The 21,315-nt window shown below is 40.1% G+C and overlaps 1 protein-coding gene across 1 annotated transcript; it reads right to left on the reverse strand.

Annotated features, from left to right (window-relative positions):
* Positions 1-455: 455 nt before the first annotated feature.
* LOC140525797 (uncharacterized) lies at positions 456-1,353 on the reverse strand. Its single transcript, XM_072641477.1, has one exon. The coding sequence runs from the start codon at positions 1,321-1,323 to the stop codon at positions 577-579; it is 747 nt and encodes a 248-aa protein (XP_072497578.1). The 5' UTR covers positions 1,324-1,353; the 3' UTR covers positions 456-576.
* Between the last annotated feature and the right edge of the window lie 19,962 nt (positions 1,354-21,315).

Raw genomic sequence — 21,315 nt, forward strand, 5'->3', positions numbered from 1 at the left:
AATTGTCTAGGACACTAAGTAGAAACCTGGGAAGACCGGCTCAAAATGAAGTGAACGGAACAAGGAGAACAATTTTGTGATGACAAAGAACTTTGAATGTCTTGAGAACCTTGATCAGTACAATAAAAATCCACAAAATCACAAGACAAATGATGAATGTTGTTCACCTCCTGACAGAGAGGTGAAAGATTCAGGACACAGAATGTGATATATCTGGGGGGACATGGGTAACATTGGAATTTATTATGTATTTCTATGTGTATTTTTTGCAAAGTTTTCCATAATCTCCAATTTGTGGAAAGATGAGAGGGAATGGAAATAAGTGACTTAATGAAAAAAGAATATTTAAAAATTAAAAAGGTGAAAAATCTAGGATCCTTAGACGGTGACTCTCTGAATCTCTTGGATTGATTTTTTTCAAAATGATTATTTTGATGATCATTAAAGTCAAGTTCTTTTTTTTTTTTTTTTTTGAGTCACCATTTCCTTTATTTGTACAAAATAGTGAATAATCATACCCCAGTTGGGAAAAACTGGTGGTTTAGGTTTTAAACAAGTCCTTCTGTCCTGAAGCATCTATTTTGAAGGTTTGGGACTAGCAGCTTTAGCGCCAGGATCTTTGGGTTTGGACTCGGCAGGTTTGGGGTCAGTAGGCTTAGCAGCCTTAGAATCACTGGGCTTTGTGACCTTGGCTGCCTTGGGATCGGACTTGGCAGCCTTGGGGCCGGACTTGGCAGCCTTGGGGCCAGACTTGGCAGCCTTGGGATCAGATTTACTGACCTTGGCAGCAGCCTTGGTGATCTTGGGGTCAGTGGGCTTGGCAGCCTTGGGGTCAGTGGGCTTGGCGGCCTTGGGGTCAGTGGGCTTGGTGGCCTTGGGGTCAGTGGGCTTGGTGGCCTTGGGGTCAGTGGTTCTGGCAACCTTAGAGTCAGGCTTCGTGATCCTGGGGCCTGGACGTTTAATGCCGACCCTAGAGCCTGGACGCTTAATGCCGACCCTAGAGCCTGGACGCTTTGTGGCCATCTTGCGGCCTGCACGCCGGGCACCGCCCTTGGGGATCTTGGGCCTGAGGAGTTTGGCCTTGGAGGCCTTGGTGCTCAGGGCCTTGATGGCCTCTGCTCGAGCCTTGATGGCTTTGGCGTTGTTGGCCTGCATCTTCTTCAGCCCCTTCTTGTTGTGTTTCTTGGCAAAACGCATGTTTCTCAGAAACTTGGGGTCAACCCCTTTCAGGGACTCGTATCTCTGCGACCTGGGCTTCTTGATGCCGTTCCGGTGCCATTTCCGCGACTGGTTGTGCGTGGTGTGGTTCTTGGACTTGGCCATCCTCGCTCCTTGCCCTGCCCCGCCCGCCGGCCCGGGCCCTGCCTCCCCCGGCTCCGAATCCTTCCACCGTCCCCGGAACTATGTGCTGGTGCCCCCCGACCCTTCCAGGCGGCGGATGGCGCCGGATAAGACCCCCCCTAAAGTCAAGTTCTTAACAGTAGCACCATCATTGAATAGGGTCCAAGAATTCTAATGAAGGAAATTGATGTCGAGCTATTTAAGTCCTTAAAACCAAGATGACATGAGGTCCATAGTTCCATCATTTGGTAAGTGACCATCAGGACAACAATAGAAATCATGTAGAACTAGATCAAATATGAGAGGGAGAGTGTGATTTCATGTAAAGAATGAAATTAATTGACCCCCTAAAGAGGGAGCAGAAGATCTGGATTTGAGTATTGGCTTCTCTACTGACTAGCTGTGAGATTCTGGGCAACTCCCTTACTCTCCTTGAGCTTTAATTTCATCATCTGGAAGATGGGTGGTCAAACTGGCAAATTCTGATAATTTACATTTTGAAATTATCTTTTAAAAGATGTCTAAAGTCACAGCAGGGGCAGATGCCACATTTTGTACAACCTGGGATTCTACAACCCCTTCTTTCCCCCAATAAAAGAGCCAATCAAATTCAGTCCTGCAAAAAAGAAGAGGTCAGAGTAAGATGAGATATTACAGAAGAATCATTTTAAATTAAGTTCTTATTGAATACTTGGATCCCTTCCCAGCTTTTATTCCAAGTAAAGTCTCTGAAATTGTGTAGAAGAAAAAATTCACCACTTCTCTCATGATGGGGAAATGTATTATCCCAGTCCTTCACAAAGTTTATATACCATCTTCACTAATAGTGCATCATTTAATGAATAAACCAACTTTAATAAATTGTAGAATATTAGAATATTTTTAGGCTGAGCTGAATTACCTCACTCTCAATGGTAGAGTTCCTTCACTCTGTGTTATCTAGTATATATACTCTTATGTATACTTTCTCTGATTAATACTTGGTTTCAGGATGGGATAATCCTGCAAATGTAGAAAAAAAATTAAACCTTGTACCTTTTTTTCAACCCATTCAGAGGAGAGAAGAAATTAAGTTTGTTCTTTACTTTTGAAATGCATTTAAATGTTTAGAGTGAATGTAGTTGCTATTGGAAGTTCAACACTGACATTAGGAAAATAAGAAATGAGATCTAAATTTCATTTTTTCTTAATGTTCTCATTCTTGTAACATAAAAAGATGATTTTTAAAATTATGTATGTGTGGTAAACAAAGGAACATAAACAAACTAGCTACATAATGAGTGCTGTTTCTTTGTTCACATGTTTGGTTGTATATGAGTATGCACAATCATTCTCATGATAGATAAATTTGGAAGCCAATTATATACATGTTTTTAAAGAAAACAACCTAATCCTGTTGCTTTCTCAATATTTGCTATCCCATGCCCATCAATTGGGGGATGGCTGAATAAGCTGTGGGATATGAATGTGTTGGAATACTATTGTTCTATAAGAAATGATGAGCGGACAGATTTCAGAAAAACCTGGTAAAACTTACATGAACTGATGCTGAGTGGAGTGAGCAGAATCGGAGAACGTTGTACACTGTGTGATGATCAGCTTTGATAGAACATAGCTCTTCTCAGCAATACAATGATCTAAAACATCCACCTTCCGTAGTTCCCAGATTGCAGTATGTGTCATTTTCTACTATTGGCTTCATGACAATTCAGACAATTATCGATAGAATCAAAACTCAAAACAATAGCAAATTACAGTCTCAGAAATTTTTACCTCATGTAGCAAAATTTCACCAATCTTATCTTAGGACTTGAATATCTTTACTTATGCTTCCCTGTTAACACCTCATTTATTTTTCACTTATAAATTAAATTTATCTTATATTTTACTTATAAATCTTTTTATTATAAATTAAAACTAACCATATTCTGACATATAGCAAATACCTGATAGTTAATTCATCATTAATACATTGAAGCTACATCTCTAAACTATCCTATATACTTTTGTAATAGGCAGAAATTCCCAAATGAAAATTTGCTATATATTAAACATTATTGTCAGTTTTATAACAAAATATACCTCATTAAATTTTTAACAGTTTTCAATATCTGTCTTTATCACATCCTTTAAAAAGATCAATTCATAATCTATTGGCATCAGATTAAAAAGAAGCTGTTTTGTCTAACAGCATTTCTGTTGCAGTGGTCTCTCCAATTTCACAATATAACAGAATGTAGAAATATGATAATAACATAAACAATATCATGTATTTAAAACATGAAATAAAATTTCATATGACCTCAATTCAGTTCAATGCATTTCCAAATTATCATATATTTAAAAAACCATTATACTTATTTCCTTGGCATTTTAAACTGACTTTAGAGTTATCAGGCATGGAACAATTACATTCAATTAGAGAAATAATAATAATACAGTGCTTAGCACATGCCAGTCACTGTGTTAAGCACTTTAAAATCATTATATTATTTTGATCCTCACAACAACTCTGAGAGGAGTGTACCGTTATTATTTTTTTCTATACAGATCAGGAAATTGAGGCAAACAAAGATAACTTGCTTAAGATTATACAGCTAATAAATTATAGTAACTGGAATGTAGCAAGTTTTCCTGAATTTTTCCAGCATGTTTTCCAACACCTTCATTTGGAAACATGATCTAAGATGACAGGAGTGAACCAGGATCATAGGGAGAAGGTCTCTGAACTGAGGAAGTCACAGGAGATCTTTGATTTAAACAATCTCTTCTCCTTTCTCGGTTAACAAAAGGTGGCTATAATGTGCACACTGAACCCCTCTTTTTTTGTCCTGTTCATTCTGGGATTACTTCTAAACAAGCTTCCTTATGCTAAAACAATGAAGTTATCAATCTACAAGGTGGAAAATTATTTGTGTCATTTATTTTTTTTTAATTTAAAAAATTTTTTAAACTTAAGTACAAAATAAAAATAGTGGAAAAAAGATCTGGAGCACAATTTGAAATACCACTGTTCTGTATCCCAAAGAGAACATAAAAAATGGAAAAGGACCAACATATGCAAAAACATTTAAAGCAACCCTTTCCATGGTGGCAAAATATTGGAAACAGGGTATGCCCATCAGTTGGGGATGGCTTAACAAGCTGTGGAACATGAATTGTAATGGAATACTATTGTGCAATAAGAAATGATGAACAGGCAGATTTCAGAAAAACCTGGAAAGACTTGTACGAACTGATCCAAAATGAAATGAACAGAATCAGGAAAACATTTTTGCACACAGAATATAACACATTGTGTGATGATCAACTATGAATGACTCAGCTCTTCTCAGAAACACAGTAATCCAAGACAAGTACAAAGGACTCACAAAGGAAAATGCTGTCCATATCCAGATAAAGAACTGATGGACTCAGAATGCAAATTGAAGCATATTTTTTCACTTACTTTATTTCCTTTTGATCTGTTTCTTCTTCCATAACTCTGATGAGTATGAAAATATGTTTTACATGATAGTACATGTATAAACTACATCAAACTGCCTACCATTTTCAGAAGAGGGGAGTGGAGGGAGGGAGGGAAAAAATTTTGAAACTCAAAATCTTTTTAAAATGGATCTTAAAATTTTTTCTTAATATATAACTGGGGGAAAAATAAAATGCTATCTAAATGTTTTTTAAAGAAATGGAAAAAAACCACTGCCACATACACAGCAGAACGTAAGAGAGCAATAGATTTCCATTTCAAGAAAACCTGTAAAATGAATACTACACATTGTTTTCAAAGCTGTCCAGCTTTTCTTTGCTTCCTTGTAGGTTTTCTTTTGTTTCCTGCTGTGCATTTTTTACTTTATTTTTTCCATTCCTTCCCCTCTCTAGAATATGAGGGCACTCTCCTTCCTTCTCTCCCACATGAAACAAGGGAAAATTTGCAACAATCCTGGACCTCTGCCCTCACCCCTCCCCAACACACACCTATTACCTACTTATTTTTTATCTTCATTTGTATGAACTGATGCAGAATGAAATCAGCAGAATGAGAAGCACAATTTATAAAAATAACAATATTTTAAGAGAAAAAATTGTAGCCCAAGAAGGCTACAATTAAGCATAGATGATAGATAGATAGGTAGATAGGCAGATAGGTAGATAGATAGATATATAAATCCCCTCCATTCAGAATTCAAAACTCTTTCTAAGCAAAATTTCCCCCATCTTCTCCTCTATGCATTCTTATACCTTTGAAAATTATATTTCTATATAATTCAATATTCCACAAATACATAAAAAATTTAACATTCATTTTTTAAAAGTTTTTGAGTTCTCAAAATTTTGGGAACGAATGTTGAGAATTGTTTTTGCCTGTAACTGGGAAATAAGAAATACAGGTAATGGGGTATGAAAATCTATCCTGCCCTACAGGAAAAGAGAGAAGATGAGGATAAGGGAAGGGAGGAGGATGAAGAGGATAGAAGGGAGGGCAGATTGGGGGAAGGGGTAATCAGAATGCACAGCCTTTTAGGTAGTGGGGAGAGGAGGGATGGGGAGAAAATTTGGAAGCAAAATTTTGTGGACATGAATGTTGAAAACTAAAAATAAATTAAAAAAATTTTTTTTAAGTTCCAAATTCTCTTCCTTCCTGCCATCTTTCTCCCACCTGCTGAGAAGGCAAGCAACATGATATCATTTATATTTGTTCTTATACTTTCCTAACCATCTGTTCCTTGTTATCCAGCAACATTGACCTTCATGGTATGTGTTCGTCCTTCCTTGCCAAAGAAGACCATGCCATCAGAGAAATAATGACATAACTTATACTTGAATTTGTTTTGAGTGAGGGAGGGCTGTGCAGGTCACCAGCCTCACTTCTCCTCCAGAGTTATCTGATTCCAGTGACCAGATATTCATTAGGATGACTGGAGATGACCCAGGATGAGGCAGTTGGGGTTAAGTGACTTGCCCAAGGTCACACAGCTATTCAGTGTCAAGTGTCTGAGGTGAGATTTGAACTCAGGTCCTCCTGACTCCTGCATTGGTGCTCTATCCACTGCACCAGCTGGTTGGCCCATGATCTTCTTGGTCATCCTCATACAAGGCACTTATTTTCCAAATTTAGGCATTTTCACTGGCTGACCTGCATGTTTGGTATTCTCTCCCTTCTCATTTCTGCCTCTAGTCTTCTCTTTCTTCTATGAAATCACAGCAAAAATCTCTGCCTTCTTTCTGCAAGAAGCTTTTCCCAGTACCTCTTAATGCTGTACTTTGCCCCTGTTCAGTTTATGCTGTGTAGAAAACTTATACACATTTGATTGCATGTTGTTTCCCTCATTAGCCGGTGAGCTCCTTAATAGCAGAAACCATCTTTTGCCTTGCTTTTTACGTTCAGGCCTGGCCTGTAGCAGGTAATGAATAAATGTTGCTCAGTGACTAAATGACTCCTAGATTTGAGTGGTTCTACATCAAGTGATTTTAGGTAAAGGTGGTGGGATAATGAGCAGGTTGGTTCTCAATGAATCTCTTAGTATGCTTGTTTCTAAGAAACTTGGATGGATATTGAATGCCTGAATGGGTATCTGAAGACATGACAAGGAGAATAAGATGCCAGTAGGAAATATTGGCACTGTTTCCTGCACCCTGTGGTGGACTTTGATTAGCATTATCATAGGAGTGTTCCCTGTAAGGTTATGGAGAACTCTTAGAGAGGGATCAATCAAGGTGTAGGACTTTCCTGTGGGTAGCACCATAGTTATAGTAGCTCCCAGTGTAGGCATGGAGTGTCAAGGCATAGAGGAAATCTTGGGTGGTGCCTATGGAGTGAGATTCAACATAATCATTAAAAGCAAGATATGCCACCTTAACGCTGGCCTCTCATTCACCTTCACATAAATTCCCTAAGCCCTGCCCAGGTCTCTAAGTGCTTGTGACCATCTCAATCTGGAGGCATCTCCCTGTCTGGATCTTCTGCCCATGGAATGAAGAATCATTTCACAGATTATAGTTGAGGTTAAAAAAAAGAAAGATTGTTTCTCATTAAGACTGTGACACATTTTTGTTGTTGTTGCTGTTTGTAAATTTTTTTTCAGAGCCTGGATGTCCCCATTTCACTTGGACTGGAAGAGAAAGGGTTACTCATAGGCTTGGGCCTGGTCTCTTCAGCAGGGTAGTCTTGAGCTGTTCTGTTTCCAACCTGGGAGCCCCTCTGCCCCTGGACAATCATTACATCAGTGAGGTCTTCAGTGAGAATTCCTGATCAGCCTAACCTACTGCAGCTCAGAACTCCTGAGCTCAACAGATCCACCAACCCCAGTATCCCCTGCAGCAGGGATTACAAGTGTGTTCCACCACACCTGGCAGCTGAAACCCATCATAATGGCTTTTGGTCCTGCCTAATTATCCTCTGGAGCTGGTAGAGACAGGTGAGGAATAGTTGGCCCACATTGATCCTCATTTGGCTCAGATGGATGAACTTATGGAAATAGAGGGACAGACTTAGAGCTGATGCCTCTAACTTGGCTAAATATAAAATGAGCCATTTTCCCCTAGAGCAGGCCAGGCAAATCTCCATAACCCAAGACACTAGGTAGGGTTTCTAGAGTATGAGGACACTCTCCTTCCTTCTCTCCCACATGAAAAAAGGGAAAATTTGCAACAACCCTGGAACTCTGCCCTCACCCCTCCCCAACACACACCTATTACCTACTTATTTTTTATCTTCATTTGTATGAACTGATGCAGAATGAAATCAGCAGAATGAGGAGCACAATTTATAAAAATAACAATTTGTTAAGACAAACAATTTGTAAGAACTCTGATCATTTAATAAAATGACCAGTCATGGTTCCAGAGTCCCCAAAAGAAAGAATATTATTCACCTTTTGACAGAAAGGTAATAGACTCAAGTTACAGAATGAGAAATGCATTTTTGGACATGGCCAATGTGGGAATTCTTTTTGCTTGACTGTGCTGGCTTTTAAATGGATTTTTTCTTTCTTTTTTTGTTGTGTGGATAGGGAAGACAAAATAAGTGTTTCACAAGTGAAAAAATAAAAGTAAATAAATAGGTATATCACCCCTCCCAAATCACAGAAGAGAACAGATGACAGGCCAGAAATAATTATGGACAGGCAGGACAGCTTTCAAAGGTTCATGTTGAATGTATTTGAAAGAGAACATAATTAGCTTTCAGGCACTGGGGGTCAGGCTAGGCAGTGTTATATATGGGAACTTGTCTGGGATAAAATTGGCCCCTTTGCATCTCTGGGGACCTTTGGAGAAATTTTCTTCCTGGGACTTTTGATTTTAGATATCCTAGACTTCAAGATCCTTGAGAAAATTGGCAAAAAACCCCAACAATTTGGGTTGTAATTGTATGGTCAATTGTTTTTCCCCCAGTCTATGTTCCCTCACAAGTCAGTTTCGGTAGAGTACTTTGGCAAACTTTTGATTTGTTGAATATACAATTGCTTCAATAATGATACTTTTTGTGTTATTGGATTGTATTTAAGTATTGCTATGTTACTGTACTCTGTATTACTGAGTCCTAACTGATATTCATTTTAATATAAAAACTCTTAATCAATCAATAGTTACTCTCTAGTAGAAATATCCCTATTATTATTTTTCCATTTAAATAGATCTAGCCTGCTTGCCTTTTGTGAAAGCAAAATGCCCTACAACTTCTTAGGGTGTGAATAACTGTGCCTCCCTTCCAGGAGTAGATGACATTTTTTACTACTTCTCTAATTGTGAGCTTACTTGTTCTCTTGTCCTTTTTGGTGAGTTTTCATTTCCATTTGATTTACCTTTGCAGTGGCAAGGATGTACAGGGGGAATTTCTATAGGGGGAATAAGCCCTTTGGAATAAGGAACCTGTAGAAATTCCCTGGGTCTCTAGGGGGATATCCCCTATGGTTGTGGGAACCCCTAGAGCAGAGGTATCAAACTCTGCTGGAGGGGTCACATGCTGGCCACAAGAGTGGAGCCCAAGCAGAATAAAATGTATTTGGAAAGTGTTTAACAAATTCAAAAAAAATGCAATACCACATAGACCATGTTAATTTTTGGTTTTCTAAGCCAATATGTGACCAGCATTTCTATTTGAGTTTGACTTCAGAGCTCTAGAGAAAAGAAGTGTCCCCTGTGTAGAAAGGAACACTTTTTTGTCTAGGCCCTGGTTGTATGGTCTCATGCCCTGAGATAGTCATTGGAAGTGTTTCCCCTCAAGACAAATTTTTTCACCTGAAGGAAATTGCAACTTGTCACCCCCACATTCTAAGTGTCTGTGGCAAAAGCTGCATCATGCATCTGGTTTCCTTCAGAGACAGGAAGCTACATTTCTTCCTCTTTCTTTACTTTTCCTTTTGCTTGTGGGTTGAGAAAGTCCCTAAACGGTAAGGCTAAGGAAGAAAAAATACTTTGAAAACTTTGCAACGTTCCTTGTATTGGAAACTTTGTATCCCAAAACTTTGTGTTTGGGAATAATTGTGAGTTCCATCTGTATATAGCCATAAGACATCAGCTGTTTTGAGACTTGACTGTATGACACTGAGGAAGCAAGAGAAAGGGCTTTGAATTTGGGACACCACAAGGACTGTGTTCCAAAGTGCTCCTCTGACCTTTTTCCAGGGTTGGCCAGTTTCAACCAGAATTAGCATGTGACAGGCCTTGGAGCCTTCCCAAACTGCCTAACACAGCTATCTAGCTTCTCTGCATTGCCCCAACTGCCACATGGGTGGGGAGTGGCCTCCTTCCACTGGCTGTGTAAGCAGAACAGGATGCATCTTTAGAAATTGCCAGCCTGGGACAGTTACCCTGCTCTTTTCTGCTGTATCCTGAGGGTGGAGATCACACTGGATTGTGAGGGGTGATAGTAGATACCTTCCCTCTAATCCTCCACCTTTACTCTGGCTCTGAGAAATGGTCTTAGAGAATCTTGGTTCTGTTTTCATTTATCTTTCTCTGTTTCAGGTATAGATGGTAATATCTACTGGACTAAGAAGATCGAGCCAAGGGGAACTTGGAGGCAGGATTCCTTATGGGATGTTGCTGCCATCCAGCCCACCCAGAGAAGCCTGGATGAGTGGGACTGCAGCCTGAGGAGGCCTTTTAGAATTGGAACTTGTGACTGTAGTCTATGGGAACTGAGCTAAGCTATGAACCCAATTCCCTCTCTGTAGAGGGAGATTAAACCCCACATGTTGCAAGAATATGTTCGTGTACTTGTTAATATACCTTGAAAGTAAATATAACTTTGTAAACTTTAAGCATCTGTATGTGGTCAGTAGAATTGGAGTCCAGGGGACCCTATCTCCTTCAATCATGAGAACAACCTAGGCAAAGGCTGGAGCCATTGCAAGAGAACCTAGATAGCCCCAAATCTCTTTCAGCTCACCAGAGAATCCTAAGGGGTATAGTGAAATGCAACATACCTGATCTTCAGGCAATGGAGGCCAAGGCAGTCAATGTTGAGTATTAACTCAATGGATTGCCCATCTAGGTGCATGTCATAGTCTGAGCAATAAACATTTAGTTTTATCTATGTAGATTACTATCTGTTCTCTTTTGTGTGATCAACTCTGATTTAGGTGGTATTATTCTGGGACTTGATGCCACTGAGTCTTATTCAATTCACCAAACATGATTCTATATGCCAAATCCTGTGCCAGTCATAGAGGGAGATGCAAAAAACATAACTCAACCAAAAAGTTCTTCCAGCAAAGTGTACATGAGCAGGGTTAATCAGGGAGACCCATCACCTGACTGACTGGAGCACTTCTCCTGGAGCTGGGCCTGGGTTCTGGCTCCTTCCTGGGCAACATGAGTCTGGCCTGGATAACACAAGGAAGTGCTTATTCATCCCCAGTCCAAAGATGAATGGCACTGAGGAGACACTGAGGAGAAGAGACTTTTGCCAGAGGTTGACCCATCTGTTGTTTCATCTGGTTTCTCTAGGATGAATAGGGTTAAGCATTGCATTACTGATATGCTCAGCTCATCACTCAAAGGCAGTAGGAGTCATAGGGAGGAAATGTCTGAAAGGTGAGTGTTGTCAGGGGATGGGGGTGGGAATTCTTTTAGCTGCTGAGGGCATTCCTTGGCGAGGGAGCTCAGAGGAATTGCTCATTCATGTTTTATAACTTTGCAGAAGAAGGACAAAACATGGATTTGGATCACCCTTAGCCAAATGAGTTTTTGAAAAGGTTGTGAATGGGCTGTGACTGGCATGGGAGGTGGCTGCTTTTGAAAAGCTTTCTCTTCCATTCTCTTCTCTTGACAGGTTTGAAAAAAAAATTCCTCTCTGGGTCTGAGCCAAGGAAGTAACTAGTGAGAAAGTCATGCACAAAGGAGAAGATAGAGGAAGTAGCTAGGAAATCATTTAAGTGGGAGCCAGGATCTAGCCCCCTCTTCCTCAGCCCAGTCTAGGATCTTTACTATCACTGCAATGGTTGATTAGTTGGTTAGTTGTTGTTCTTCATTCTGGAAAAGAACCAGAATGACATTGCTATGTTACAGTTAAGTTACAGTGTGTTGAACTGTCGCCGATCAGACCAATATGAGCTTGGGATGCTTTACCACAGGGTAGGCACAAATAGTCCATGTGAACATTTGAAGTAGATTCTCTAAATCTCTGCATCTCAGAGTTTCTTCAATTCAATTCTGCTTTGCTCACTTTCTTTGATGAGGGCATGCCATGAGGGGCAGTCATGTGCCAGTGTCTTCCATGTCACAAAATCAATTATAAAGGTCTTCAGAGAGACCTTAAGAGTGTCCTTATATTGCTTTGGATGGCTACCATCTGAATGCTTGCCTTGTGTGAGTTATGTAGGAAAACAGTCTTTTTGGCAAATGTATCTTTGGCATTCAAACAAGATAAATGGTCCATTGTAGTTGCACTGTCAGCAGTAGTTTGAATGCTTGGCAGTTTAGGTTGAGAAAGGACCTCAGTGTCAAGTACCTTATGCTGTCAGGTGATTTTCATAATCTTCCTAAGATAATTAAAGTGTAAGTGCTTCACTTTCCTGGCATGGTGCTGATATGGTGTTCAAGTTTCACATGCATATAATATACCTGCAGTCTAATAACTCTTCTCTTCCATGCTTCCCTTTTGAGCCTTCCGAACACTGAGCTAACTCTGGCAATGGGTGCATCAACCTCACTATCAATTTGTGCATCTCTGAAAAGTATACTGCCAAGGTAAGTGAATTTATCCACAGCATTCACAACTTCTCTCTTTGTTGTAACTGATGGTTTTAGGTATGGACAGTGTAATGCTGGTTAATGAAGGACCTGTGTTGTCTTGGTACAAGCAGCAAACAGTTGATCTATACTTTGTTACATTTCAGCTTCAGAGGCAGCAAGAAATGCACAATCATCTACAAAGGAAAAATCATGTGCCAACACTCCTTCTGCTTTAGAAGACTAAAGGCTTGTAGCCTTTTCAGGTTGAATAATTTATCCTCAGTATGGTAGCTTATCTTGATGCTGTGTGGGTCCTCATTGAGGGCTTCCTTAGCCTGGCCTGGGATCTTTAATATCACTATAAAGAATGGATTGTTGAAGAGTCTCTGTCAGGGTACTTTGCTCATAACAAAGTGCTAAACAAATGTTGAATAAACAAAAGAATGATGTGTGGAGACAAAAGACTTTAACTTTATTTGACTTCTCCCTACTGTATTCTCTGGGGTGTAGGGTATGTTCAGGGAGGACCAGTACTAGTACCTTTGGTGTGATGGCTGTCAAGCCCTTTTTGGGACTCTTTCCACCTTTGGTGTCCACCTGTCCCACCTAACTCTCACCTATGACTCCAAGAAGCTGCAGCATGTGCAGCAGCCACACCCCGGTAAACCATTTTGGCAGACGGGCCAAACTAGGTTGAGGGTAACCAAGGGTTCTCAAACCCATTGGTGAATTAGGGGCAGTTTGCTGCTGACTTGGAGGGAAAGTTGGGCCAACACACAGTTGGCAACAGTGCAGCAGAAAAGGAGCGGGTAGCATTCAGAGATTTGGTGTACATCACTGCATTTGCTCACCTGGGTCAGAACATTCACAAACACCAAGACTGGTTTGATGAAAATGATGGGGAAATTCAGAAGCTGCTAAATGGAAAACGAGAACTCCACGGGATTTGCCAGTAGGAGAGTTCATCTACCTCTAAGAAGGCAGTCTTTAATTCCATCAAAAGCAAAGTACAAGCAAAGCTTAGAGGGATGCAGGATTCCTGGTTCAGTAAGAAAGCAGATGAAATTCAGTTTTATGCTGATAGTAACAATCCAAGGAGCTTTTATTATTCCCTGAAAGCTATTTATGGACCAAAAACCTATGGTGCATCATAACTACTCAGTGCTAATGGAGTCACATTGATTAGTAATAAAGATATAATCCTAGAGAGATGGATTGAACACTTCCATAGTATTCTCAACAGATCATCATCAGTCAATGCTGAGGCCATTGACCATTTACCTCAGGTTGAAGTCAATTCCTCCTTAGCTGAAGTTCCAACTAAAGAAGAGGTTTTGAGGGCCATTAGGCTCCTTTCATGTGGCAAAGCACCTGGTGCTGATTCTATTCCAGTTGAGACTTATAAGGTAGGGGGACCATTGCTCATACAAAATCTGACTGAAATTTTCCAGGTTATATGGCAAGAACAGGTTATCCCCCAGGAGTTCAAGGATGCCTCCATTGTCCATCTCTATAAGGGTAAAGGGAATAGATTGTCCTGTGACAATCACGAGGGGATCTCTCTCAGTAATTGCTGGCAAAATTCTTGCTAGAGTCCTCCTTGACAGGCTGATCCTTCATGTGGAAGATGGTCATATACCTGAGAGTCACTGTAGCTTCAGAAAGGGCCGAGGAACAGTTGATATGGTGTTTGCTGCCTGACAACTCCAGGAGAAATGCCAGGAGCAGAACAGAGGTCTGTACACAGTTTGTAGATCTGAACAAGGCCTTTGACACTGTTAGTTGTGAGGGCTTATGGAAAATTATGTCAAAATTTGGTTTCCTGGAGAAGTTAATCAATATTGTACATCAATTTCATGACGGATGTTTGCGCGGGTTCTGGATAATGGACAAAGCTCTTGTGCCTTCCCAGTCCCAATGGAGTGAAACAGAACTTTCTGCTTGCTCCCATGCTTTTTAGCATGATGTTTTCAGCCATGTTGACAAATGCTTTTAATGAGGATGAACAAGACATTAAGGTCAACTACCGTACTGAGGGTATGTTCTTCAATTTGAAAAGGCTACAAGCCAAGACCAAAGTGGAGGGAGTGTTGGTGCATGATTTTCTATTTGCAGATGATTGTGCACTCAATGCAGCCTCTGAAGCTGAGATGCAACAAAGTATGGATCAATTCTCTGCTGCTGTGCTAATTTTGGCCTAACAATCAACACCAAAAAAACACAGGTGCTTCATCAGCCACTACCACACCATCCATACATGGAACCATTGTTTACAACAAATGGAGAAGTTTTGAATGCTGTAGATAAGTTCACTTACCTTGGTAGTGTACTTTCCAGGGATGTACAGATTGACAATGAGGTTGATGCATGCATTGCCAGAGCTTGCTCAGTGTTTGGGAAGTTCTGAAGAAAAGTTTAGGAGAGAAGAGGTATTATACTGACTACCAAACTGAAGGTCTACAGGGCCATTGTGCTGGCCTCGTTGTTGTATGCCTGTGAAAAATGGACAGTCTACCAGCACCATGCCAGGAAACTGAATCGTTTCCTTTTGAACTGTCTTAGGAAGATTCTGAAGATCACCTGGCAGGATAAGGTACCAGACACTGAAGTCATTGCCAAAGCTGAACTGGCAAGTATTCAAACTGTTTCAGAGAGTGCAACTCTGATGGGCTGGCCATGTTGTTTGAATGCCCAATGAACACTTGCCAAAAATTTTATGGAGAACTTGCATGGGATAGGTGATCACATGGTGGCCAGAAGAAATGATACAAGGACACTCTCAAGATCTTTCTCAAGAACTTTGGATTTGACTGTGCTACATGGGAGACACTGGCACAGTACCTCTCAGCGTGGCATGCCCACATAAGAAAAGGCGCTGAGCTTGAGTAAAGCAGAATTGAGACAGCATAAAGTAAATGCAGGATGCCTAAATTTGGGATATTCACCCCAAATATTCACCCAGACTATCTGTGCCCAACCTGTGGTAGAGCATTCCAAGCTTGTATTGGTCTGATCAGCCACAGTCAGACACACTGAAAATTCACTTTACAATGGTGATTTCATTTTGGTCCTCTTTGAAGATGAAGGACAACAACCAACCAACCAACCAACAGTATTCTCCAGCAACCTATTACTTTCCTTTGACAAGTAACATTCCTCCCCAATAAAGTCATTTACTCTCTTTCCTAGGTATCTTTGTCCCTTTACCTTCAGTGAATCCACAAAAAAAGGCAAAAAATAATCCTCTTCTTTCTAGTCCCACAAAGCGAAGCATCAGAACATGATTCAGTCCCACCTACCCTAGGATTTAAAACTGAAAGGAACTTCAGAATTTATTGAGTTTTGCTGTCTCATTTTGCAAATGAGAAAACTAAAGTAGAAGGGAAGCTATTTCAACACAAGACTTATTAAGCTCCTGCTCCTGCAGGGATTCATTGTTTATTTATTAAGCTTTATTTAGTATGCTAATCAGTATGTTTGACTTGAGAAGAGATACAAAATCTAGGTAGAGCAGCATCCTTGTCCACAAATAGCTTATAGTGAAGTAGCACAACAAGTCTCTTTCTGCAATGAAATCAGAATCCTTCAGAAAGCCTCTTCTGTTTCCATCTGACTTGAACTGTTATGTTAGCAAATGTAGAACTAGAAAAAGGGAAGAATTTTTCCAAAGTGGACTAGAGTTATCAGTCTTAAGCCTTTAGGTCTTAACCTCTTCTAAAGGGACTTGAATGCAAAACTTGACAGATAGGAGCAGCCATCCCCTCAGACAGCATGAAGTTGTAGAAGGAATGGGAAAGGGAGAGGAAGTGGGGGGAAAGAGTACAAGGATGCAAGAAACACCTGGATCCTGAGAGACAGGAATCTACATGTACACAATCTGAACAACTGATTAGTATTAACTGCTGCACCAAGAGATTATCTTTTGAAAATTGTGGTAGTTGCCCTATATTCTTCAAGGTTGGGGACATACCTCCAAGTATTTCAAGCTTTCTCCTAATGGTATATTGAATTTGTTGAACTTCTGTAGAATTGTGTAGAAAGTAAATTGGCTTTGACTTTCCCCATCTGGCAGACACAAATTGATCTCTTGGGATTTAAGTATTTTGTTTATCCTTTTGCTTATCAAATCTTGTTATTTTCTTTGAATCCCCCTAAACTTCCTGGGCCAAATCTTCCAAAGACCTTTTTTATTTTTAGTCTTTCCCTAGGAAATGGTGAAAGAGAGAGACAGACAGAGACAGAGACGCACATAGAGGGGGAGTGTGTGTGTGTGTGCTGTACAGCAGGGGAAGTGTGTGATAGACTACGATACTAAAATTAATGTGGAATCTCATTGCTCACAGATGAGTGAAAAATATGGTGGCTGAACCCAATAAAGAGTTAGAATGAGCCAAATATGGAGACCCAGAACACTGTACCCAACTTTCATATGGAAAATGTCCTTACTTGGATGGTTTCTTTGTGGAGTGCTTTGTCTGTGTTGAAACCCAATCCTCCAAATATGAAGTACCAGAATTTTCAAGAAAAACATTCCCTTTGAAGCCAGAGAAGCAAGGTTCTACAACAACTAAAGAGTCCAAAGTAAAGCCCAAAGTATAACTGGTGATGGGGCTAGGGGAGGTGAGGTGAGATCCCAGGAAGAGAATGGGCATGATGAAAATAAAAGCAAAGAATGTCTGGCTCTTTGGAGGACAAAGGTGTGGGATTTAAATTAGAGAGGAATGTAGGATTCCTGAATCCTGAGCAATGAATTTGAGGTAAGGAATAGAGAATTTTGGAACTTGAGTAGGAATGGGACAGGCTCTGTGGGTCTTGGGAAAGGAACTAAGAAAAGATCAGATGATGGTTAGAGAAGAGTTCCCTTTAAAACTTTCTCCCCAATTGAATTTCTAAGGAAGAATGAATGATAGTGGAGGGCACTTAGTGCTGGCATTTGGGCTTCTCCTTCTTCCAGAAACACACTAAAAGCTGCAGAAATCTATACAACAATAACTGATGCAGAAACCACTGGAGGTAAAGCTAGGTGAAAAAGAACAGAGCATTTTTACCCTGAATGACCCTCCCTTTAAATGACTTCTGAGTGCCTGAAGTGGGCTCATTCCCATACCAAACACTGCTATGCTGCTGCTTGTCCTTCCTTCTGGAAGAAGACCATGACATCAGGGAAGTGATGCTATGACTTGCAAATGAATTGGAGGCTGTGCAAAGTCACCAGCCTCCACTTCTCATCCAGAGCCATAGGGGTCCAGTGATAAGATAAAGATCAGGACAACTGGAAATGTCCTGGGGTGCAGTGGGAGCCCTCAGCCTTTTTAAGAAGCTAAAGCCTTTTCTGAGTCTCAGTTTGTCTGAAGCAATGCCCATTCAGTGATTAAAGCTAGGTAAGAAACTAGCAAAGGAATTGCCCTCTTACCTAATTAAAAATAAAGGTCAATCTTGGAGAGAATTTGGGTTGGGACTTGAAGAAAACCAAGGAAGCCAGGAGGCAGAGATGAGGAGGGAGAGCATTCCAAGGCATGGGGCTTGCTGATTCCTATTTATGAGAATAGGGACCAGGAATAGGCCAAGGATCCCATAGAAATCCTCTGCTCGGATCTTGCCTAATGAAGCTTCCTTTGGGTCCATGGGCACCTCCTTAGAAATGGCAACTAATTCTAGTACTGGAAAGTTTCAGTGGACTCATTTTCAGATCTAGATTTGAATGAATTCAGATAACCATTACAAAGTACGCACATAGCAGGGTACTTTGCACAAAGTGCTTAGAAAGTGTTAGTTGAAATGAACTACTTTACTTCAGGAATTTTGTTTAGAAGATAAGATGATAGAAGAGGATTTGCCTGGTTACCAAATACAAGAAATCTTGGAACCTTAGTGACTTTGGAGAAGGACAGTCTTTGGTAGAGTGTCCTTAGTAGGTTAGTTTGTACAGCATGAATTCACTGGGGAGTATGAAGTAAGAACGTAGGAGGTTAGGGACCAAGAGAAACTCTTCATGGAGCACTAACAATCCTCTCTCTCAGCTGGTCAGTACAGTTAATTAGCTAAAAGATTTCCAAACTTTGAAAGCAGTTTCCTTCCTTCCCATCCCAGGCTTCTCATGTTTGGGAAATTGATGTGGAATTTTCAGTCAAAATGATAAAAATAGGTGAGATGGGGCAACTGAAAAGTAACTCAGAGCTCGAGGTAAATTGTATTTGGTTTAAGGACAAAACTGAAAAGTTAAATTACAACTCACCTCTCTGATTCCTGAGGCAATATTCTTTGAAGTAAGATTTTTACTGTAATAGGTTCCTGATCAAAGTAGTTTGGGTGAATAAGTCTTTTAAATTACCAAAATTTTCATTCTAAAATGCCTCAGTTTTGCATACTTTAAAATTTGATTTACTAACTCTGAAGGAAAGGATGAGAGAATCTAAGAACTGAAAGGGTACTCATAGATCATCTTGACCAAATGGCCATTTTACTGATGAGGAAGCTTGGTTCTGGGAGGTTAAAACATCAAACAGCTATCACATCACATCACATCACATCACATCACTTCACATCACATCATATTTCGTGTAATGTCATATCACATCATATCATGGCATATATCATATCATATTTTATTGCATTACATTATGTCACACCATTTATTATATGTTTACTTCCCTGGCTGTCAGTTTCCATATCTACAAAACAAGGAGGTTGGATTAGATTGCCTCAAAACTTAGGACCTTTAAGGTACAGTCTGAATGATCTACTACTGAAATATAAACCTTTAAAAAATACTGTCTTTTCATTATCTTCTAACTTCTCTGATAAACAAAAAAATGATTTTCAATGAAATGTGTTGTCACATAACCAGTTGACTAAGACATTTGCTTAATATCTTGGCCAGAGCCTTCCTTTCTGATTCTATGAGAGAAAGCAGTTCATTTCAACATGATTTCAAATTGTTTAGGCCCTAGGAGAGATGCAAAGTTTAGATAACAGAATTAAAATCTTCATAAAGTTAGCAGTCAAAGCCGTGAAGCAAGATAACAATATTACATGATAGAGAATGTTATTTTTTTGCTATAGAGAACTCTCATGTGAACAAACTCCCTCTACCAGTGCAAGTTGGCACCTTCTCTACAACATATAGTTTTAGAGTTGCTTGGAGCACTGATAGATTGCGACTTGCCTTGGAATCACAGAGTTTGGGTCTGAGGTGAAACTTGAACCCAGGTCTTCCTGGCTCCAAAGCTGTTCCTCTAACCTACTATTGCATGCTGCTTCTTATAAAATACTACATGATAAATATGGTATATGTATTGGAGGAGTGCAAAACTGTGATGTAAGAAGATCATTAATCAAAGGGCATCATGGTAGAGGTGATTTGTGAGTTGGACTTTAAAGGATTGTTAAGAACTACCCAGCATCAATAAACCAGAATTAATTAAGCATTTCCCCACTTTATAGTTAGTGTGAAAGAGATGGGTTGCCAGGCCTATATGAGTAAACAGTAAAACATAGAAAAAAAAAAAGCACTCCTGATATTGGAGTGCTTTGAGTTGCAAAGTATCCAGAATGAGGGAGGTAATAGTCTTACTATATTCTGTTCTGGTGAAACTTCATCTGGAATGATTGTTCAATTCACAGGAGAATTGGTAGATGTTTTAAAAATAATGTACAAGCTGGATTCCGTCTCACTACTTGACTACAACAGCCCTCTGTTAAAAGACCAGTGATCTCTTAATTGTGAAATCCAATGGTTCAGGCCTGTTTGTAACTTTTGGCATTAGAGACTCACCCCAACTCCTCCCATCTACTTCTTCCTTTGTTTGGCTTGACACTGCTCTCTCCTGGTTCTCTCAATCATCTGACCACTGCATAGCAGACTCCTTTAGTACATCATTATTCATTCTTTCTGAAGTGCACTCTGTTTAATCTAGAATGCTGTGAGATTACAGAATGGAACCCAGAGTAGTCCTCAAGGTGAGTTGGAGCCTGGGTCTCTGACAGTCTCTAAAGAACCAGAAGTTTTATGATTCTGTTTTGGATGCAAGGTGTAATGGCAATTTGAATTGGAAAATCTTTCCTATTCATTAATAGGCCCATTAAATCACCTGGAAGCCTAAGTCATAAGTGGTGGGAGGAGCTTGCTAAACAGTTGGAACAAGAAGGGTGAAGCTGAACCAGGAGAAAGTGAGTGAGCAGAGGGTAGAGGATGAAGGCAGGCACACAGGTGGCAAGGCTCAAGCTCGTGAGTGTTTGCTCGTGAGAAGGCCCTGGCTGGCAGTGGCAGGCTCCGGAATGGCTTTGCTCCTTGTGGTGATCATGTTTATTAACTTCTTGGTCACCATGATGAATTTTGTTTTCTGGTTCTGGGATTTGGCTTTCTGGTGTCTAAATAAATATTTTTCTTCTGCTTTCTCTATGGAGAGTCTTCTATATTTTGTGGTTGAGAATTACACTGGCATATTCATAGTCACCACCAGTGCCTTGGCAGTACAGGAGGTGACAGAATATAGGTCTTGAAATGTTCATGTCCAGCTTTTGACATGATCTCAAGAATTGTAGACATTCCAAAGTTCCTCAAGCAGCACTGACTACACTTCAGAAGTCCTAACAACTACTCTAGCCCTCCATCTATGTGACCACTTGTTATTAGTGTCCATTGTTAGATCATCAACTGTCTCCTACTCTTTTAGTGTCTAACTTGGGCCCTCTTCTTTTTCTATGCTCTTTCTCTTGATGGTCTGATTGGTTTCCATAAATTCTTCTCTCTTTTTGAGAAGCAGCATGACATGGAGATTAAAATTGCCCAACCTA

This window comes from Notamacropus eugenii, chromosome 2 (genome assembly GCF_028372415.1).
Source record: "Notamacropus eugenii isolate mMacEug1 chromosome 2, mMacEug1.pri_v2, whole genome shotgun sequence".
Classification (NCBI taxonomy): Eukaryota; Metazoa; Chordata; class Mammalia; order Diprotodontia; family Macropodidae; genus Notamacropus; species Notamacropus eugenii.